Source organism: Lissotriton vulgaris, unplaced genomic scaffold (genome assembly GCF_964263255.1).
Source record: "Lissotriton vulgaris unplaced genomic scaffold, aLisVul1.2 SCAFFOLD_1941, whole genome shotgun sequence".
In the NCBI taxonomy this organism is placed as follows: Eukaryota; Metazoa; Chordata; class Amphibia; order Caudata; family Salamandridae; genus Lissotriton; species Lissotriton vulgaris.
In genome coordinates, this window is record NW_028247117.1 from 165,462 (window position 1) to 186,370 (window position 20,909).

A 20,909-nucleotide genomic window follows, 5' to 3' on the forward strand; every position below is an offset into this window, starting at 1 on the left:
TACATTCGAACAGCATGTGGGGCACAGACTCTACCCTTAGATTACAAAAGGGGCAATAAGGAACAGTTTGAGCTGGTGGTTTCCATGTGGAAGTGAACTCGCATACCGGGAGCACCCCCAGTCTGAACTTAGTGTATAATGCTCTGTCCCTCGGATTCTGTATGATGTCTAGATAAGGTTCCCTTAGCGGTGACTCCTTAGCTGACAAAAACAGAAGTACAGATTTGCAATGAGTTGTGGATCGTGCCCTCTCACTGTCTACCCATGCCCAGTAGATTTTCTTTAACTGTTGTTTCGTGGGTGCGGATTTATTTGACCAAGCCTCTTCTAGGCCTAGTTTGTAGAGCAGCGTTTTAACCTCCCTGAGCCAGATGATCTTATGAGAGCCCGGTAATGATAAAATGTCAGATAAGGCATCTGCATAACTACTTAATTCCTGCACATTCCAGATTCTGGACCATAACAGGAGTGGACGTAGTTTTGCTTGGTCACAGATTGCCCGGGTACCTGCATCTAACAGCAATGGGATTGTTGGTGTGCTGTGGGGCAGACCCATTAGGTCTTTGTGAAAGTTGTTCTCAAGATGGGCCAGAGTGTCAACTTTTTGAGTGCCCCACAGCTCAGCACCGTAAAGTGCCGCACTTACGACCCTTGCCCTATAGATATCTAAAGGAGCTCCAATGGGTTTTGATGATGATGAACGCTGCTCCTTGAGCAGCGCACCTGCCACCCTTTTATGGGTAAGGAAGACTTTTTGATGGTGTGACTTCCAGCTCATAGTATCACTGATGCGTATACCCAGGTAGTCAAATTCCTTTACACGATCAAGTGCAACGGAATCCAGAACCGGGGGATAAACAGTTTTTTTTGGCGGGTTAAGGACTAGAAACTTGGTTTTGCCTATATTTATCGCTAAACCCCTTTCGTTGCAGAAGCTTTGGAACCTAGAAAGCAACGATTGAATGCCCATCGGTGATTTTGAAATTAGGAGGGTATCGTCGGCGAACAGAAGCGTTGGGATCTTCCTTCCAGCCAGGGTGGGTGCATCTGATGGTTGTTGTAGAAGATGCTCCACCACTCCGTTAATATAAAGAGAAAACAGAGTGGGGGCAAGCACACACCCCTGGCGGACGCCTCTGTCCACGGGGATACGAGGTGTTTTCTCTCCCTGACTACCCCATCTAATTTGGGCAAAATTACTATCATGGAATTTAACAAGCAACGACAGCAAGTAGGGTGGGAGGCCTAACCCATCGAGGACGTTCCACAGGAGTGTGCGTGGCACTAGGTCGAAGGCAGTCCGCAAATCAATGAAGACTAAATACATACTGCCCCCTCCCAGCACCACCACTTTCCAATAGATCATTAGAAGGCGGAACGTCTGCTCGATTGTCCCTGTTCCTGATCTGAAGCCTGCTTGTAGATCTGACAGGATATGATTTTCATCTGCCCACTCAATAATCCTGCCCAGTACCACCTTCCCTGCTACCTTTTGCGAAGAATCCAATAAACTAATTGGGCGGTAGTTCGCTGGGTCGTCTCTAGAGCCTTTTTTAAAAATAGGTACGACCTCAGCGCCCCTCCAAGAATCAGGAAAGACTCCACCTAACATTACTTCATTCAGGAGCAAGGTGATTAGTCTACTCCAAGGAGATGGGTAGTTCTTAATTAGGTCTCCTGGGATTCCATCTGGACCCGCTGCCTTGTTCTGGACAATGCATTGAATTGCTCTTTCGACTTCTAAGTTAGTAAATGGGCCATCATAACACGAGGGGTTAGCTGTAAGCCACATGGATGGACAGGCTAACTGAGCCGGATCTGAGGGAGCGGAGTACAGTTGCGAGAAATGTTCGAACCATACACCCCCTGTAATATTGCAAGTTAGTTGCTGGTCTATTGGCTTTTCCCTGGATCTTAATAAGTCCCAAAACCTCCTTGCATCCTTATTATTGCTGGCCTCTACTAGATCTCCCCAGAAATTAGAATCATAGGTCCGCTTGGCTTCAGTTATGGTTATTTTATAAGTTCTCCTAGCTGCCCTAATAGCAACCGCATCTTTAGACTTTAATGTCACAACAAGTTCCTTCCTGGCCTCACGACATTTTTGGGTATACCACTTATCTGACTGTTTAGGCAATGATTTTGGGATACCCCTTCGTGTGAATTGGGGAACAATAAATAAGTCACTTAGTGCTTGCACAGTCTTAGTGAATAGAGGTAGGATCTTATCATCGCCTTGGTTAGTAGTGATCAACCTGGACTCCACCTCTTCCAAAATTGTTCCGGCTTGGTCAATTCTTGCAACATCTGCTAGGACTTTGGCCCACTTTAACCGCCTACTGCAGTTTGCAGGGGCTATTTCATGGGAGGATTTCCACTTGTGTTCGGTTCGGCCTTGCCTTTCTGCCTGCCAAGGGAGTGAGATAGATAGCGATAAGGGGTTGTGGTCGCTATCACCCGACACTATGACCTCCATGTCTAGATGGTGTTGCCAAAGATTATAATTGAGCATGATATAGTCAATCCTAGACGTGTGGTCTTGCCTGTTATAGGTGTGGGCACCCATATGGTCGGATTTGGAACGGCCGTTTGTTGGTCGCAAATTGTGCTCCATGCACAAGGCATTGATCTCTATTGCATTTTGCGACCATTTGGGGATCGGGGCAAGATTCAAAATAGGAATGCCTCTCCTAGTGTCCTCCTCAAACGTGTCCAAGATATCTTCATTGGCCAAGGGCTCAAAACAGCAGTTAAAATCCCCAACAAGCAGTATATGAGAGTCCGCATCACAGGTGGCCAGGTTGCGATTTAGGCCTGTGGATTGTAAATGGGATGCACCGCCTTTGGCACCCCTCAGGTAGATGTTGAAGACTTCCAATCTCTTCCCCCCTTTGTGTGTTACCGTGAGCCACTGGAGATCCGAGGATTGGGTGTTTCTTTCTATTACCCTGAAGCCTAAAGCAATGCTGATCCATATTATGAGGCCGCCTGACGGACGACCTCTAGATCCTTGTTCCCGTACTGCGGGGATAAAGAAAGTGGAAAATCCCACTCGGTGTCTTGGCTCCAGACACCAAGTTTCCTGTAAGAGGCAAATATTGAAGGGTTCCAGGAAGTCACTCCATTCGGGGATGTCAAAATTACGACCAAGACCAGCCACATTCCAAGATAGAATTTTTAGGACAGAGTCAGCTGATGGAAAAGCCCTGGTGTGGTCAGTAGTCATCAGCCTAGGAGAAGCAGATGCACCCGCAGATTTTGAAGACCTCACAAGCGACTCAGATTGCGGGAGATTGTGGGATACATAGAGGGCAGGGCAGGAAGAAACCAATTGTTCAGGAGAAGTGGGTACAGAGAAAGTCTCGCAAGATGGATTTGGCCAATCAACCCTGTTACAATTTGCTGCCATGTCCAGTAGCATTGTCACACCATCAACCCCTGCGTTGCTGGATTGTCCTACTCGACTTATTGCAGGTTCAGGGGCAGCACAATCAGTAAAATGCTGCCTTTGCGAAGTCGAGGATACCTTCCGGGGTTGCTTAGCTGTTTGCTTAGAGAGTCAATCCACCTCCTCTAAACCACCAAATCTGTTATAGGTAGAAAGGCCATTCCAGTGTAGCAAGGTCTCCCTATGGCCCCAGGACTTATTCGGCCGTTGGTGGTGCTGAACCAATGTCCAATTGTCCCCCTGATTACAGATGGATCTGGGAGGATAGAAAAAAGATAATGGCTTGGGTTTAACTAAAGAGTCATCATTACTGGGCCAACTGCAAATGTAGTGCGCCGTGTGAGGATCTTCAAAGGTCACTACTATGCAGTCTCCCGGACTGGATTTCCACGTTGGCCCTACCCAGGGGGTTCTGCGGACCATCGAGACCCCACTTTTCCTGCCATTGGGGATAGGTCTGTTTACATTCAACCAGTGCATTATTTTGTTCTTAAGTGACCAATAATTTTCAAATTGGCCATTACCTAGCGTTGGAACCCCCGTCAGTACAACGACATAGTCGTTTGCCTCTGGGGGAAGGTCAATATAGCCGCCTCGGAAGTTATCTTTGGCTGGGGGGGCCTGGGTTTCACTAGGGGCAGGTCTAGTTGTTGTTACGGGTTTGGAGTTTTGTGAGTTACGTGTATCACCTCGTGGAGGTGCCTTTGGTTTAACACGAGCTTGCTCCATCGTAACTGTCCTTGGTTTGGGAACCGGTTTTGTTATAGGTGGGACCAAGGGGGAAGCTAGATTAATTTGGGGTGTGGTAGGTTGTGGCAGTGGGTCAGCCGTAATGGTGCCCTGGTTTTCCAGACTTTTCAACCCAAGAGTGGCCAACGCAATAAGGCTCTTTTCCATTTCTAACAGATTGTTTTCTATCCTCGATAGTCTTAGGTCCAAAGGTGACAAAAGTTTTTTGAGTGTGTCCCAGACCACCTCTATAAATTCTTTGTTGTTGTTGGTTAGCCCATTTGCTTCAGAGTCCTCGGCTAGTGTGTTATTAGGGAGGGAAATGGATGCAATGTTTCCATATCCCATATTACAAGACTGGGTATTAGGGGTGGGCTCGACTCCAGTATTGGGTGCTATGATGTTATTCACGGACAGATCTTTGGGAACAGCAATTTTTGCTTTTTTACGAAAGTAAGCTGAGCGAGAATTGCGTTTCCTCTTTGGTTGTTTGCCTCTGGAGATACTGTTGGGCACATTCGGGAGAGGTATAAAGGGAGTAGGGTTTTGCACACTAGGAGGCGTCAGTGGAATATCCTCAACCTTACTTCCTGGTGCAGATTTAGGAGTGACCGGGGTCGGTAAATGATGAATATCTACCTGAGTGAGTGTGCAATGTGGGCGTTCCGGGCGCTCGGGGGTAACAGAGGTTGCTATGTGGCCTAGGGAGGATTTCTTGGAGAGTCCAATTACTTGGGACAGTCTTCTTGCAGCATCTAGTTCTAGCGATACCCGGGTTTGGAGCTTTGATATTTCCTTGTCTATGGCTATGTTGGTGCGAGTTATAAAGTCGTCTATGGGGCCACTAACTAGAGACCCACGTTTGGAGGACTTGCTGCGGGTTACCCTTGGATCCATATTACTGGGGCACTCTAACAGAAAAAGACTGTTTCCCCCTCAGGTAATAATAATATAGGTACCAGAATATTAAACCAAGGGGGGTGGCCCAGACCAGACCTCTGAGACCTCGAACGGCCTCAAACGGCCCGCTCTTTGCCCGGTCTTAGCCCCGGACGCTCCCGCGCGCTCCCGCGCGCTCCCGCGCAGCGTCTCTCTCCGATATTTATGGGCCAAGACCATGGGGTGTGTGATAGGAAGGTGGGGGCGGGGCGATCAGGGAGAGCGGGGCCAGGTGAGTCAGCCTCACGCTCGCAGCCCTGAAGCCTCGCACGCCCCCACAGAGCAGCCCAGCAGGAGACCGCGAGCTGGCGGTGAGTTTTCCCTGTAATCCGCAGCGGGACCCGCGGAGCGGGTTCCGCAAGTCGTGGCGAGTTGGCAGCCTTAGCAGAAGATAGCTCCAGCCAGGTTCAGCAGGCAACGAGCAAACAAACAGCGTCCCAAAAGGAGGAGGGTCCAGATGCCTTTTGGGCTGTAGGAAGGTGGGGGCGGGGCAATCAGGGAGAGCGGGGCCAGGTGAGTCAGCCTCACGCTCGCAGCCCTGAAGCCTCGCACGCCCCCACAGAGCAGCCCAGCAGGAGACCGCGAGCTGGCGGTGAGTTTTCCCTGTAATCCGCAGCGGGACCCGCGGAGCGGGTTCCGCAAGTCGTGGCGAGTTGGCAGCCTTAGCAGAAGATAGCTCCAGCCAGGTTCAGCAGGCAACGAGCAAACAAACAGCGTCCCAAAAGGAGGAGGGTCCAGATGCCTTTTGGGCTGTAGGAAGGTGGGGGCGGGGCAATCAGGGAGAGCGGGGCCAGGTGAGTCAGCCTCACGCTCGCAGCCCTGAAGCCTCGCACGCCCCCACAGAGCAGCCCAGCAGGAGACCGCGAGCTGGCGGTGAGTTTTCCCTGTAATCCGCAGCGGGACCCGCGGAGCGGGTTCCGCAAGTCGTGGCGAGTTGGCAGCCTTAGCAGAAGATAGCTCCAGCCAGGTTCAGCAGGCAACGAGCAAACAAACAGCGTCCCAAAAGGAGGAGGGTCCAGATGTCTTTTGGGCTGTAGGAAGGTGGGGGCGGGGCAATCAGGGAGAGCGGGGCCAGGTGAGTCAGCCTCACGCTCGCAGCCCTGAAGCCTCGCACGCCCCACAGAGCAGCCCAGCAGGAGACCCAATAGCATGCTAAACATATAATGAATGATATAGAATGAATAGTTTTACAAAAACATGGAAAAGTGTTATTTTAAATTTCAGGGGGACAACGTCACGAAAGTCATGGAACTCCGAGCGGGGTAAAATTTCAGCTTTCCCCCTTATCGAGGTCAAAAATTGTATTACATCAAAATCATTTAAAAACTATATAGGTGTAATTGCAGTGTCCTGAATGCTATATAACTGCATTTGCAGTGTTCTGTGTCCCTCCAAAATGAATTCCTAATACATTTGAAGTCTCCTGAAGCAAAACATGACTAAGTCCCAAAACATCATTGGTGCATCAAAGTGTTAAGAAATGGTCAAAAATGAATTGAAATTAAAATAAATGAGTGTTGAAGTGGCCATAGAGCATTATAAACACACAATGAATTAAACAGAATAAATAGCTTTATAAATAAAGTTGAAAATTAACATTTTCAATTTCAGGGGGACAAGGTCACTTTTGTGCCCGAGGTCATGGAACTCCGAATGGGGTAAAATTTCAGCTTGCCTTCCTTCCTGGAGTTAAAACATTTTAATATTTCAAAATCATTTAAAAACTATATAGGTGCAATTGCAATGTCCTCAATAGCTCCCAAATGTATTTTCAGCACTTTTGAATCAACCCTCATCACAACAATCATCAATTGGAAACCATTGGTTATTAGCTTCCTGTACTTCACATTATAAACTTACCCCATAGAAGAATCCATGCTGCAAGAATGGATAGTGGAGATCTGGGAAGCACCAAACTGTTCTGAACACCCTTGTCTGTCAGTACTCTTCAGAGCTGAGGAAGTACTGAAGTTTAGTGTAGACTAAGCCTGGCATTTATGCAGACTGCAAGGTGGGTGGAGACTTGCTTCCATTGATTCTATTGGCTACACCTTTCTGCAGCTAGTGGGAGGAGCTAACACGCCTCCATTGATTCTATTGGCTACACCTTTCTGCAGCTAGTGGGAGGAGCTAACATGCCCCCGTTGATTCTATTGGCTACACCTTTCTGCAGCTAGTGGGAGGAGCTAACACGCTTCCATTGATTCTATTGGCTACACCTTTCTGGAGCTAGTTGGAGGAGCTAACACTAGGGCGTGTACTCCTACTGTACATTAGCCAATGAAATCATTGCAGGTAATGTCCCACCCCCTGCCTATCTGTATAAGTAGCAGGGCATATTCCCATTACATTCCTGTGCTTGAGCTCTGCTGAATACAGGTGGATACTGGTGGTCAGGATTGTTTATTGCTACCCAGATAACTTTCTTCATTAAAAACCTTTGGAATGGATACCCCTCTGAGGTAAGTCTATATGCATGTGCTGTCTTTGCAAATATTGATATTTTACTTCATTGAATTTGTGTTTTGTTTTGCTACATTTAACCTGGATACTGGAAAACTCTTAGAAAGATCTGTGTGTCCTTGATTTTGTCTGCAAAGTCTTCAAACTACACCATACACATAAATCCATATCTCAAGAACCACATCAGATAGAAACTTTATTTAACTTGTAGGCTGTAGAGGGGATCAGTGCGCTCGTGGGTGTAAAGTTTTACGCCAGTACAGTGTCAGGAACATGCTGAAATACATTCTGGAAATGTCTATATATTTTAATTTTGGGGGCAAATCTTCAAGCTGCACGATAAAAATGAATTCATATCTCAGGAACTACATCAGATAGAAACATAATTTAACTACTGGGAGGAGCTGGCCCTAATAAGGTATGACATTGCTATCAGGCACAAAAGTTTCCTTAAAAGCTTTAGAATGGATTCCCCTCTGAGGTAATGTGCTGGCTTTGCAATGTTTGATATTTTAATGCATTGAATTAGTTTTTGTGTAGCATATAACATTGATACTAAAATACATTTTGCCTTACAACATGTTATTCTCATTACATAACTGTAATAATCCAGTAAAAAGGTTTAAATGAAGAAGCTTTATTCAGCAGCACAGCATCAAGTATACAGCTTCAAGGTCCAAGTACAACTGACAGAAAAGGGCAGAATGCATCACCAGGAAAGTTCTGAGAACCAGAACTTCATGAACAAAGTCTCATGCAATTAAAGGAGAAGTAATGTATAATGTAGGATATAACACATCTCCCCCATGAACAGAAAAACAAAGGGAATAACATATGTACAAAATCATAATAAAACGAAGCAAAACTTTACAGAGCAAAATACTATACAAAGTCTCGTAAAGAAATAGGTTTCCTACGAGTGCGGGAATCAAACTTGATCCTGGAAGCAATGGTGTCAGTAGAAGGCCTAGAACACAGACCTGGTGCAGAATTGTGACCAGAAAAATGAGAATTCACACCATACTGGACAGGGCACTTCGCAATCTTGCTTACATTCCAGACCTTTCCATCTTGCGTGATAACAGAATTTTGGAAAACATTTTTAACCTGAATGGGTCTACTATATTTGCTCACTCCCTTGCTAACAAATGAAGGTTTCAGAATTTTGACCCAATCACCCACAGCCAAACCATGCTCTTTAGCTCTCCACCTTTTGTTGTACCACAGGGCAGATTTACTTTGTTTAGAAGCCACCCTGTCCGCAACAAGTTTGACATCAACAACATCCTCACAAAAGGCCTTACATTTCTCCTTGAACCACCAAGGACAAATAACAGAAGCAGGATCTCTTCCCTTAAGTAACTTGAAAGGACTGACCTCTGTGGTGGTGTGTGGAGTTATGCGGTAATGCCAAAGTTTCTCTCTGAGGATATTCAACCAGGTACCTTTTTCCTTAATAGCATCAACCACAAAGTTCTTTAACACACGGTTGAAACGCTCAACCTGACCATTCTCATGTGGCTCGTAGAGTGAAGTCCTAATATGTTTTATGTTGCAAGATTGAAAAAATGACTGCATTTCTGATGAGACCAATTGTACCCCATTATCTGACACTAAAGTGGAAGGACAACCCTCTCTAGAAAATACTTCTTGGAAAAACAGAATTATAACCTCAGAAGTGATCTTTGACACAAACTTTACCTCTGGCCACTTAGAATGGTAATCAATAATCACAAGTGCAAAGCGAGAAGATTCAGGCAAAATATTGAATGGACCAGAAATGTCAAAGGCAATTTTACTCCATGGAACTTCAGGCCAAACCACCGGCTTCAGAGGTGGAACAACAACTTTTAGCATTTTGTCTTTGTCACAACACTCACTGCAATCCCTAACCACCCGATCTACAAACCTGTCTAAACCAGGCCACCAGAAATTCAATCTAATCAAACGCTTCATGGCAGAAATACCAGGATGGGTTTTGTGCGCCAACTTGAGTATCAACTCTTGAACGCCAACGGGTGGAACACACTTGTCACCTTTAAACACAAGATCACCATCACAGAATAATTCATCAGCAACATTGAAGAATGGAACAATGTCTTCTCTAACATTGGTTTTGTTGGGCCAACCTTCCAACAAATATTTCCTCAAAGTAAGAAACTTTTCATCCTCTTCTTGACACTTAAACCAGAACTGTTCAGTGATCTCTTGATACTGTGAATCAACAAAGTCCTGCAAACCACAAACAAAATCCAAATCTTCACAACCCTTAACACTGTCAATTAAACTAAGACAAGGCAGACGTGACAAGCAATCAGCCGTCACATTTTTTTTCCAGGAATGTATTCCACTGTAAAGCTGTATTCTTGTAACCTGGATGTCAAACGTGCGATCCTTGCTGTGGAATTCCAACCTCCTCCCACTGATAGAATATTTACAAGGGGCTTATGATCAGTCCTCAGAATGAACTTACTGCCCCAAATATATATTCTATAGTGTTCTATAGCCCATACACACGACAGCAACTCCCGCTCAATGACTGCATATCTGCGCTCTGTCTCACTCAGTGTCCTGGATGAAAATGCCACATTCCATTCTGACATACCGTCAGTTTGGGAAAGTACACAACCCAAACCGTATAAACTTGCATCTGTAGTGATTATACATTTTTTTCCCATTCTAAAGTGTCTCAAAGTTGGGGAACCAACAATATCCTTTTTGATCTCAGAAAAAGCATTTTCTTGCTCTGTGTTCCAAACAAATTCATTCTTTTGTCTCAGAAGTTTTCTTAAGGGCTCCATTTATGTAGCAAAATTAGCAACAAACTTGCTGTAATACTCACACATGCCTGAAAAAGACAAGAGCTGTTCCTTATTAATGGGAGCTGGAGCATTAAGAATGGCCTCGACATTCGATTTTTTTGGAATTAAACCTTCCCCTGAAAGGGTGTGCCCCAAATACTCCACTGATTTCTTAAACAAATTGCACTTGTGTGCTTTAAGGGTAAGGCCATAGTTTTGTAGTCTGGAACATACTTCATTTAGATGAACAGAATGTTCAGCATCATTTTTAGAGAAGATTAGGATGTCATCCTGAAAGCATTTAACGTAAGAATCCAGGTCTCTAAAAATTAGGAACATTACCCTCTGGAATACAGAAGCGGCAGACGCCAACCCAAACGGCATTCTTCTGCACTGAAAGAGACCCATGGGTGTGATGAAAGCAGTGAACTTCCTAGATTCCTCCGTTAACTCTATTTGATGGTACGCTGACCTAAGATCTAGGGTAGAAAAGATCTGCGCACCATCAAAAAGTGAAACTAATTCATTGATATTGGGGAGCGGATGGCAATCTATAATTATGTTTGAATTAAGAGCTCTCAAATCAATACAGACTCTTAACTTTTGATCAGGTTTTCGTACGAGAACAATGGGTGAAACCCACTCAGATGACTCAATTGGTTCAATTATATTATCTTTCAAGAGATCATCCAACATGTCCTTTAGTTCAGACCTAACATTGAGGGGTACACCTCTCAATTTTTGTTTCACAGGAATAGCATTATCTTTTAAAACGATTTTGTGTGCAAAACCTTTCAATTTTCCTAATTGATCACAAAATACTTTATCAAATTTTTTACTCCAAAAGGAGGTAACATCTTCTTCCCGTTCAGAAATGCTATTAACCATCTCTTGGTCACTACACAGTTCAATGGGATCTTTGGCTCGTGGATTTAGTTTGATACCCAGTTCCCATTGATCTTGCCACCCAAGAACATTTACACCTTTGGACGCTATATACAATTTGATATAGGCAAATCTACCTCTAAAAGTTAAGTGCACATTTAGAAATCCTTCAATTGAAATATTGCCTCCATTAAAGTTTTCAGCTAAAATGTCAGATGGTTGTAATTTAGTAAAATCACACACTTCCTGTAATTTTTCATCAAAGTATTGTTTAGTAATGATGGTCCATGGAGACCTAGAGTCTACCATCAATTCCAGATCAACCCCAAGGATGTTAAAATTACATTTAGGTGATTTCTTACGAGTAAAAACAATAGTACCACTTTGTAAGATGGACACAACATACCCTCTTGCAACCTCCTGTGGGGTAGGTTCAGAATCATTAACTGAGGACACTTTGATGGGAGTGGGATAACTGGGAATAAGACGTGATTGTCCTGTTCTTCCTTGTGAGTTAAAACGTTTCTCCCTACAGACATTACTAAAGTGTCCCAGCTTACCACAAATGTTGCAAGTTCTATTTAGGGCAGGACATCCTGGGAAGAAAGCAACATGTGACTTATTGCCACACCTATAACAGGAAACTAAATTGCTATTAACATCAGGTTTTCTGTAATTACCATTCGACCAATTTTTAACAGTAGATTGTGAGGTAGTACTATTCTTTGCTTCATTCTTGGACTTGACCAAGCACACCTCTTCCTCAACATTAGCCTTATTACCATTGGCACTTTGTTTATCTACAATGTCCATCCATTTTTCAGACATCTCTGTAGATTTAGCAATAGCAATACTTTCTTCCAAACTGGGATCACCTAGGCACCATAACTTATCTTGGACTTTCTTATTCTTAACGTGAACAATAATTTGGTCACGTATCATCTCATCGGCCATTGTACCAAAATTACAACGTAAGGTTAGGGCTCTTAGAGACGTGAGAAAGTCATCGAAAGATTCATCCTGTTTCTGTGCCCTGGTGTAAAATTTAAATCGATTAAGAGCAATATTAGCGGTGGGCTTAAATCTTTTTTCTAATCTGGCAAGAGCCTCAGAATAAACATTGAGATTATTACCACTGCCTGAAGGAGTAGAAATAGGGGGCAAAGTTCTGAAAATCTCTTGCCCTTCTGATCCTAAACAATGTAATAATATGCTCTTTTTCCTTTCTGAACCCATTCGCTCTCCATCAATGGCCTTCATATAGTTGAAGAATTCCTCCTTCCATCTTGCCCAAGGCAAAGGAGGATCACCTTTAATTTGCAAGAATTTAGCAGGAGGGTCAAATTGCATTTCCAAAGACAGAGTTAAAATTAAAGCAAATGCCACGAAACCTGTAAAAATTTGTAGTAAAATCAATATGCACAAATATAGTAAAACATGGAAAATATTGTAAATAAGGTAAGTAAAACGATATCAATCCAATAATGCACAAATACAAAGTCACTTGTAGAAATGAGTAGAAGTTCCTCAAGTAAGTAACACGAATAAAGTACCTTCATAACACGGTGGCAGAACGTTAAAGAAAGGAATCTCACCAAAAGAAAAAAATAAATGTAGCAAACGCTGTAAAAGCGAAGATAAAATAGGCTTTCCGTGTAGATTTGAAAAAAATAGCGCGTCCGTGTAATTATTTAAATAAATAGGGCATCCACAACCCTCGCGTAAGAAATGAAGTCTCCGTGTAAGATCGGCGAAGGGTTGCTAGGTAACTTCAAGGGAAAACAAAATGGAGTCACGTTGCACGCAGCGTATGACGTAAGACGTTACGCTGCGTGTAGAATGCGTTGCAATACGCACCAGTTGCTAGGAGATATGACGCGCCGACGTGCAGATGCTCCATAGGATGCGTTACTATGCGCACCAATTGCTAGGGTAAATGACGCGCTGAAGTGATGACGCTCCGGAATGTGTTGCGTCTCGGTGTCCAGGCAACGAGTTGGCACCTTGGTTACAGGAGACGCGTTGCACAGCTGAATGACGTCTATCAGAGCTCAGCGTCTTCGTATCCTGGCAACATGAAACGGGCTTCGGTGAGGCTCGAGCAACGATTGAAAGATGCAAAACCTTTCAATTTGATGAAACAAAATCGGAAAAGTCTCGCAATTCTCGTAGCTGGCTCAGGAAACCCAGGAATTAAAGTTGAAAAGGAGCAATTCCAAGGAGAATAATTTTAAAGGGGTGGAAAAAGTATATAATCCACAGAAATCCAAAAATAAATCCAGGAATAATAAAATAGGGTTCACTCCGCTCCTGTGCTGTAGATGGCTGGAGTCCTCGTCGCCAAAATATGTAATAATCCAGTAAAAAGGTTTAAATGAAGAAGCTTTATTCAGCAGCACAGCATCAAGTATACAGCTTCAAGGTCCAAGTACAACTGACAGAAAAGGGCAGAATGCATCACCAGGAAAGTTCTGAGAACCAGAACTTCATGAACAAAGTCTCATGCAATTAAAGGAGAAGTAATGTATAATGTAGGATATAACAATAACCTTTTTATTTTCCTTCTAGCAAAGCGAATCGCATCCCATTGGTTTGCACAAAGTGCTTTAAAAATTGTGAGCAGTTGTCAGTTCACTTGGCACGAGTTTGCATGAAGAAAAGTACTCCTGAAGCGATTGCAGCAGTTGTAAAGAAGGCAAGAGAATCGATGATTTCTCATCTATTTAAAGGAAGAATATACACCTATGATAATCTGCAGCTCCTTTTTAACGAAGAGACCAGAAAAACGGTCATAAAGATGCTGGAAGAAAATGGGTGTTTTGTTGTTGGAAAGCCTGTCATTCAAGTTATCATGTAAGTAAAATATATATTTTTTCTTTCATTATTATTAGTTTGCTAACATTAGAATTGCTAAATCTATTTTCATATCTACTGCATTATATGAAGTCATACATTAATGTTTAACCCTTTAAACTTCTGTAATTAATATGAGTCTTCTATTTTACTAGCACATGATTTAACCTTTGTACAGATCTCTATTCCATCTGAGCATGTTGTGCTGTCATCTGAAGGAACCTGTTTGCTATGAACTGTTGCAGCCGCTCATTCATGCTTTATCGCTCAATTATATGCCTTACTTTTAGACCTCCTATCACAGCCGAAGAAGACATGGAGAATGAACATCTGAGAGAAGAGGAAGAAGAAGAAGAGGCTGCTGAATTATACCAACAGTAAGTTCAAATGACCAAAATCTATTTGCACCATAGTCATATATTTATATACCGTTTGTTTTTTAAAACATTTCACTATTCAATCCAACAGACCAAGTAAAACAAAGTGGCTGACAACTATACGGAAGAAGCTGAGAGACGCTGGTCTTTACAAGAAACATTCCCTGGACTGCAAACTGCTTGTTGATTTCAGAAACTATTTAAAACATGATCTCTCAGTCTCCAACTGCAAGCAAGAGGTAATGCAAATAAGCTTTTATTACTATGACTACCCTTATTCCTACTAATACCTATTATATTCAGTAAAGTATATAATTATTGTTATCTGTATTTATATATTTAATTTAAGCTGGAAAATGTAGCAAGATTCCTCTTCTTCTACAATCCTGATGAACCATCAATAAATTTCATCAAGGAGATTCCACGCACACGGGAGTTCTTCAACTGCCTGAAAGAGCTTGGTTTAGCACAGCAGACCATCCTAAATTACATGAAAAATATCAAGCGGTTTATCCACTATCACATGGTGGCTACAAACCTGAGAGAAGAAGATAACGATCTCTATATGTCAGCTCAGCATTTCCAGTGTGTGATGAAGGACATGCAGAAGAAAATAAGCAGAGGGATTTCAAAAGAAGTCACTCACAGAAGGTAATAATTTAATCATTGTGAAGTATAATAGCCTTTAGATGATCATACACAATAACATTTCTCCTCATTGCAAGTTCCCAATTCAAAAATCATAAAATTATTATTATGTTTCATTACTATTGCATGGCCAGATCCTGTTATTTATTATGTCTTTCTTAATATTGCCTAGATATAGGGAATTCAGAGCAGAAAAGAAGACCCCTGGGCTCTGCTTACTGATTTTGGACAAGGCAAAAGAAGACTTCCTCGAAGTGATCGGAAAGCTAAATACCAATCAGGATTTCTCCTCCCAGGAAACACTGGTGGTGTTGTATTATTTAGAGGCACTATTGCTCTTAAAGCATGTGCAGAGACCATGTGTTGTGAAGAATTTTCAGGTATGTAAACAAAAAAGACTAATATAAGTTAAACAATGTGTCTACATTGAAGCCTTCATGCTCAGTCTGCATAAACAATGTAGAATATTAAGGGCCTGATTACGACATTGGTTGTTTTCCTGATGCCATCCATGGCAGTGCCATGCAGGAGGACCCCCAAAGCTGTACTCACATCGCCCACTGGATTACAATTGTAATTCTTGGTGGGCAGGTGGGCAGGTGGTGTTACAGCCGTGCCTATCTAAAGGCCCATTAGTAACCCGCACACAGTCTGCACCATGCAGGAACTGGGACTCCCAGGCCCAGTCACAAAGGGGGCCCAGTTAGAGCCTAGCTTGGTTGCCTCACCGCCAGCCTTTCCATGGTAAGGCTGGCGGCGAGGCAACTCGTAAAATGCTTGACAGTGCTGCAGTGGCACAACCAGCATATTGCTGCCTCTGACCACTGTGCCACCACCCTGAAATCATGGATCTCTGCCAGTTGCAGTGGTCCAGTGGTGGTGTACACTCCAAATGTTATATACAGTTGACTGTCACCACAGGTTTGGCGGTCCCATGGTCCTCATTCTTAAAATAACTACATTTAAATAATTACAAACTATATCTAATTATTATACATACCTTACAATTTTGCAGGCTACGGAATGGAGTGAACGAAGACCGTACAAAGATGAAGAGGGAACCTACTTTGTGATTGTTGCAGTGAAGGAACACAAAACTGCAGCCCAGCAGATTGCATCCTTTTGTTTAAGTTATGAAGAAGAACAGGTATTCTTTTAGGATACTATATTTATTTTTGAATAGCCACAAACATTTTTTGAATATTTATTCTCCCTGTACTACCAATTTAGATAATACCATCACATCATAATATTGTTTTATTGAGTAGCATTGCTCATGTGTAAAAACTACAGAATTTGTTCACAGATGCATCTCCATGCCTGCTCTGTGACCTTAGTACCGTGTTTTTGTTTTTCTCAGTGGTTTCAACAATATTTTACGAAGATGAGGCCTTTGATGTTAAAGAAAAAGAGGACAGCATCAACAATTGATCCCTTTTTTGTATCGACAAGGGGGGATCCAATTTACAACCCATCAAATGATCTTAATCGATTTCAAGAAAGGTATTACTGTAATGCTGGCTGTGCCGTTTTTGAATTCCCAGATTATTATTGGTCAGTGGTGTACAAGTCTACAATTTATGGGGGTTATGTATCTTCCAAAGAGATGGCTTAAACATTTCTTATAACTAGTATTAAGTTGTTAGGAATGGTATAAGTGGAGAAGTGTGGCTCACTGGTTAGAGCAGGCAGACCCTGAAGCAGAGGTCAGACCCGGGACCAGGGTTCAATTCCCGACGCGGCAGGGTCTTGAGCTCAAATGTCCACGGACTCGATAATTCTCGCTTCGGTGCCTGACCTAATCATGGGTTCACACTCTGCAACTCTGGGCATTAAGCTTGCTTAATCTCCACAATGGCCCCCCGCGGCGGGATGCCTGGCTTTCACCTTGGGGATGCCCTGTAGGGGCTATCTCACAGGGAAAAGCCAGGACGGGTTCCCAAGGCAAGCGCTTAGAGACCCCTGGGTTATAAGCGCTATATAAATCCAACATACAATACAATACAATACAATACAATAGGCTCATGACCCAAATAATACCTTTATAAAATACATGACTATAGGATAACGAGCAGGTTTCACATATTAATAATTCTTACAGGTATAATGTTCCTGCTGTAACAAGTCAGCAAGCACGACGTGTATACGAAACAGCAACGAAAAGAGACTGTACGGATGCTGAAAAGAGCCTTGTGGCTGACTACATGGCTCATTCAACTCAGACTGCAGAAAAGCATTATAGAATGATGAGAGAAGAAAATATCTGTGCAGCATCAAAACTGCTAAATAAGCTTGCACATGAAAACCCACGGTGAGGCAATAATCATTGTTTTTTATCTCACTGATTTTTAGAAAACAGTTACTTTACTCATAATCCTTATGCTTTTAATGCAACTATTTATTGTATTTAGACATTTATTTTGAACATTTGTTAACCATTCTTACTATCTGTGTTTGTTTGCAGATGCCCGAAACTAGATAATCCTATACATTGCAGAAAACCACTTGATAAGAGACAGCAAAGGTATGCTACGTAGAATGTGCTGCTTTGTTTATCGCATACAATCATCTCTGGCATAAATTATGACCACCTTGTAGATCTTATGTATTTTGCATGGTACCTCATCCTCCTATTTGGAGTTCCGGAAAAACCTGAAAACTTTTCTCTTTTCTAGCGCCTTTGCCACTTAGTATGCCCCCTCCTGCTGCTGTCTGCTAGTCGTAATCCTTAAAGCGCCATGAAACCGCTTGGTATAAGTGCGCTCATTAAATGTTTTTAAATTCAAATTCAAATAATTTACAGATACATTTTGTAAGCTACTGTTTCAGTATTAGACTTCTGACAGTTATAGATTGTATGCACTTTGCATATATGCAAAATGAAAAATATTCACTTTCTATAACACAGAACCATTTACTAATGCTTAACGTTGTCTTTTGTATGTACTTAAAGGGCACAGCATAATGGGCCTTCTACATCCAAAGTACCTGGTGAAAAAAATCATGATGAATTCATAAATTTTGAAACAAATTTTCCTGTGACACTGAATGGAAAAGGACCAGGTATAAAAGACCGAATTGCCATGGTTGGTGATCATGAGCGGCTTGCATATGATAAATGGAGACTGAAACAACAACTTCTAAGAAAGGAGGAAACAATGAGTAAGTAAACATTTAGATATGCTGAAATATAGTGAAAAGTTAACATTTTAGAAATTGATATCAATTTATTTTGTTTCTTTCAATCACAGAACAGTTCCCGCGAAGGCAACCAAGAAAAAAATGTGTGCTAAAGTTTTATAATAAAATGCAATGGAGCAAGAATTTACCAGAAGTTGCAGAGCTAATCCAGAATTGGAAACCAATGACAGAAAGCACATCACCAATGGGTGATAAACAAATTAACTCATGTCTGGTTCACCAACGGTGGAGTGGAGTTTCTGTTGTGGATGAAGAAGGAAGAATGAAGGCTGTTGCATCACGCATATTTCAAAAAGGAGAGGTGGTCTGCGATTTTCATGGGAAGCTAATATCTGCAACAGAAGGAATACAGAAGATAAATGAGCTGCCTAAGAAAAAAATGAACAGCTTATTTTTTTTTACCAATGATTGCAAGGAACGGTATTGCATGGATGCCACAGACAGTCCATGCTCATGTCACCCCTTACTGGAAACTCCTGGAAAGCTAGTGCGGACATCAAAAAAGCAATTTAACGTCAAACCAGTTCTTGAGACTTTTGAAAGGGATGAAAAGCTGAGTTACGCTATTTTATTTGTTGCGTTGCAAACTATTCAGATCAGTTGTGATCTTACTTATGACTATGTTCTATCAACGAAAGCCCACAGAGGCCAGGTGCCGCCCTGCATTGATTAAGGACAATTCATAGAAGACTTAGGGGCTCATTACGATGGCGGGAGGATCGCCACCGCTTTCCGGCAGGGATTGGGTTTAGGGATCATTGTGGGCCAACCTTGGGGGGGTCTTGCTACACTGGGGGATTCCCATGGTACCCCCCTACATTCTACAATCTCTTGTTAATAAAATATACACTTTGAACCTTTCACTCACCCTTGTGCCAAATCCAACCAGTGTATGTGTGTACTTGAGGAACAGATGGCTAGGGAGAATGAACTAACTTTAGATATTTCTGTAAAGTAAAAAAAAAAAGTGTGGAGTGCTTGGTCGTATGCCTCTCATGGATCCCAACACGTTTTTTTACTCACAATGCCATGAAAAAATCAAAATGTGGATATATTCAAACATTTACCTTGCATTACTGTGTCATAATATTCTGCTGTCAGAAAAAACACAATTTTCCAACCACCCAACATTCCTCCAGGTCTCCCGATAAAAATGGTACCTTACTCGCGTGGGTAGGTCAAGATTATCCTAGCTGTAGATTTTCAGGTTTTCAGGTATGTTGAAGAATACCTTATGTTGCTGCCTATAATTAAAAATCCATATATGATAAAGACATAATTTAAATGACAACCTATTTGTAGCTTTCGTCTACGTACCCATGTGAATGATCACATATGTGTCCTATTGGAAAGTAGTCAAAATGTGAAGTTGAATAGAAGAAGTTTTTCAATCACACCCAGTGCTCGGAAAAAGTTTGCCTTACAGTTTGTCATGTAATTCTAAAATCACACTATCTTGAGCCATAATTCAAAGTGAAGCATACTGCTGACATCAGTCCACTGTCCTGTATCTATTTTCATGTCTGTGGCATATTTAGAGGTATCACAAATCATTCACTGATTCCATGCAAGTTTTTGCAAAATGTGTCACATAAATTGTATCATAATTCATGATCCATATTAGATAGAGCTTTATTCACAACTGCAATATATTGTCCAGAACCACGTTCGTGATAGGGATAGGGATTGGGGATTGCAATTATTTCCCATGAACGAGGAATTCCCAGTAAGTGCGAGTCATAAGCTGGCGTTGATTAAGTCCCTGCCCTTTGTACACACCGCCCGTTGCTACTACCGATTGGATGGTTTAGTGAGGTCCTCGGATCGGCCCCGCCGGGGTCGGCAACGGCCCTGGCGGAGCTCCGAGAAAACCATCAAACTTGACTATCTATAGAAAGTAAAATTCGTAACAAGGTTTCCGTAGGTGAACCTGCGGAAGGATCATTAACGGCGGAGCGGCCCGAGCGTCCGACGGCTGCTAGCCCAAAGCCATCGGCCTCCTCCTGCAAAGCACGCACCCTAGGCACAGGGCCGGCCCGGCCCTGCCCTGGTGCGCCCCGGCCTGGCGGAGTGGTCCGCGGCCACATGGGGCGCTCGGGTTTAGGACCGGGACTTCGGCGGGCCTCTTCCCCCGGGGAGGGCCCGACCAATGCGTGCGAGGGGCCGGGCGTGGGGGGCGTCCCCTGTCCCTCTGCGAGGCGGAACCCAAGTTCACCCAGCACGGACCCCCCCCCCAACCGCGGTGGGGGGTGTTTAACCGAATGGCAGAGCATACCCCGGGCTGGTACCACCAATCCCTGCAATAGGCCCTGGCGCCGGCTGAGCCCTCCCGCGCTCGAGTCCCAGCCCGACCGGGGTCTCGGGCGACCGAGGAGGTGCCCTTCTCACGCGGCAGGGCGGCCCGGAAGAGAAGGGGGCGATGGCCTGCGAGGGGACCCAGGCTCCTCTCGGTGGGAGGCGTGCGAGAAGTGTCGCATGTATGTTGAAGAACACTTTATGCTTTTGGCTATAATTCACAATCTATAGAGACATAATTTAAACAACACTGTGTTCCTAGTCTTGTGC

The 20,909-nt window shown here is 43.3% G+C and overlaps 1 protein-coding gene across 1 annotated transcript; it reads left to right on the plus strand.

The window, feature by feature from the left end:
• Nucleotides 1–17,347: 17,347 nt before the first annotated feature.
• Nucleotides 17,348–19,017, plus strand: LOC147665625 (uncharacterized). The gene is made up of 4 exons (XM_086949637.1): nt 17,348–17,454; nt 17,608–17,667; nt 18,097–18,305; nt 18,395–19,017. Exons 1-4 carry the CDS (start codon nt 17,348–17,350, stop codon nt 19,015–19,017), a joined length of 999 nt encoding a protein of 332 aa, XP_086805763.1.
• Nucleotides 19,018–20,909: the final 1,892 nt, after the last annotated feature.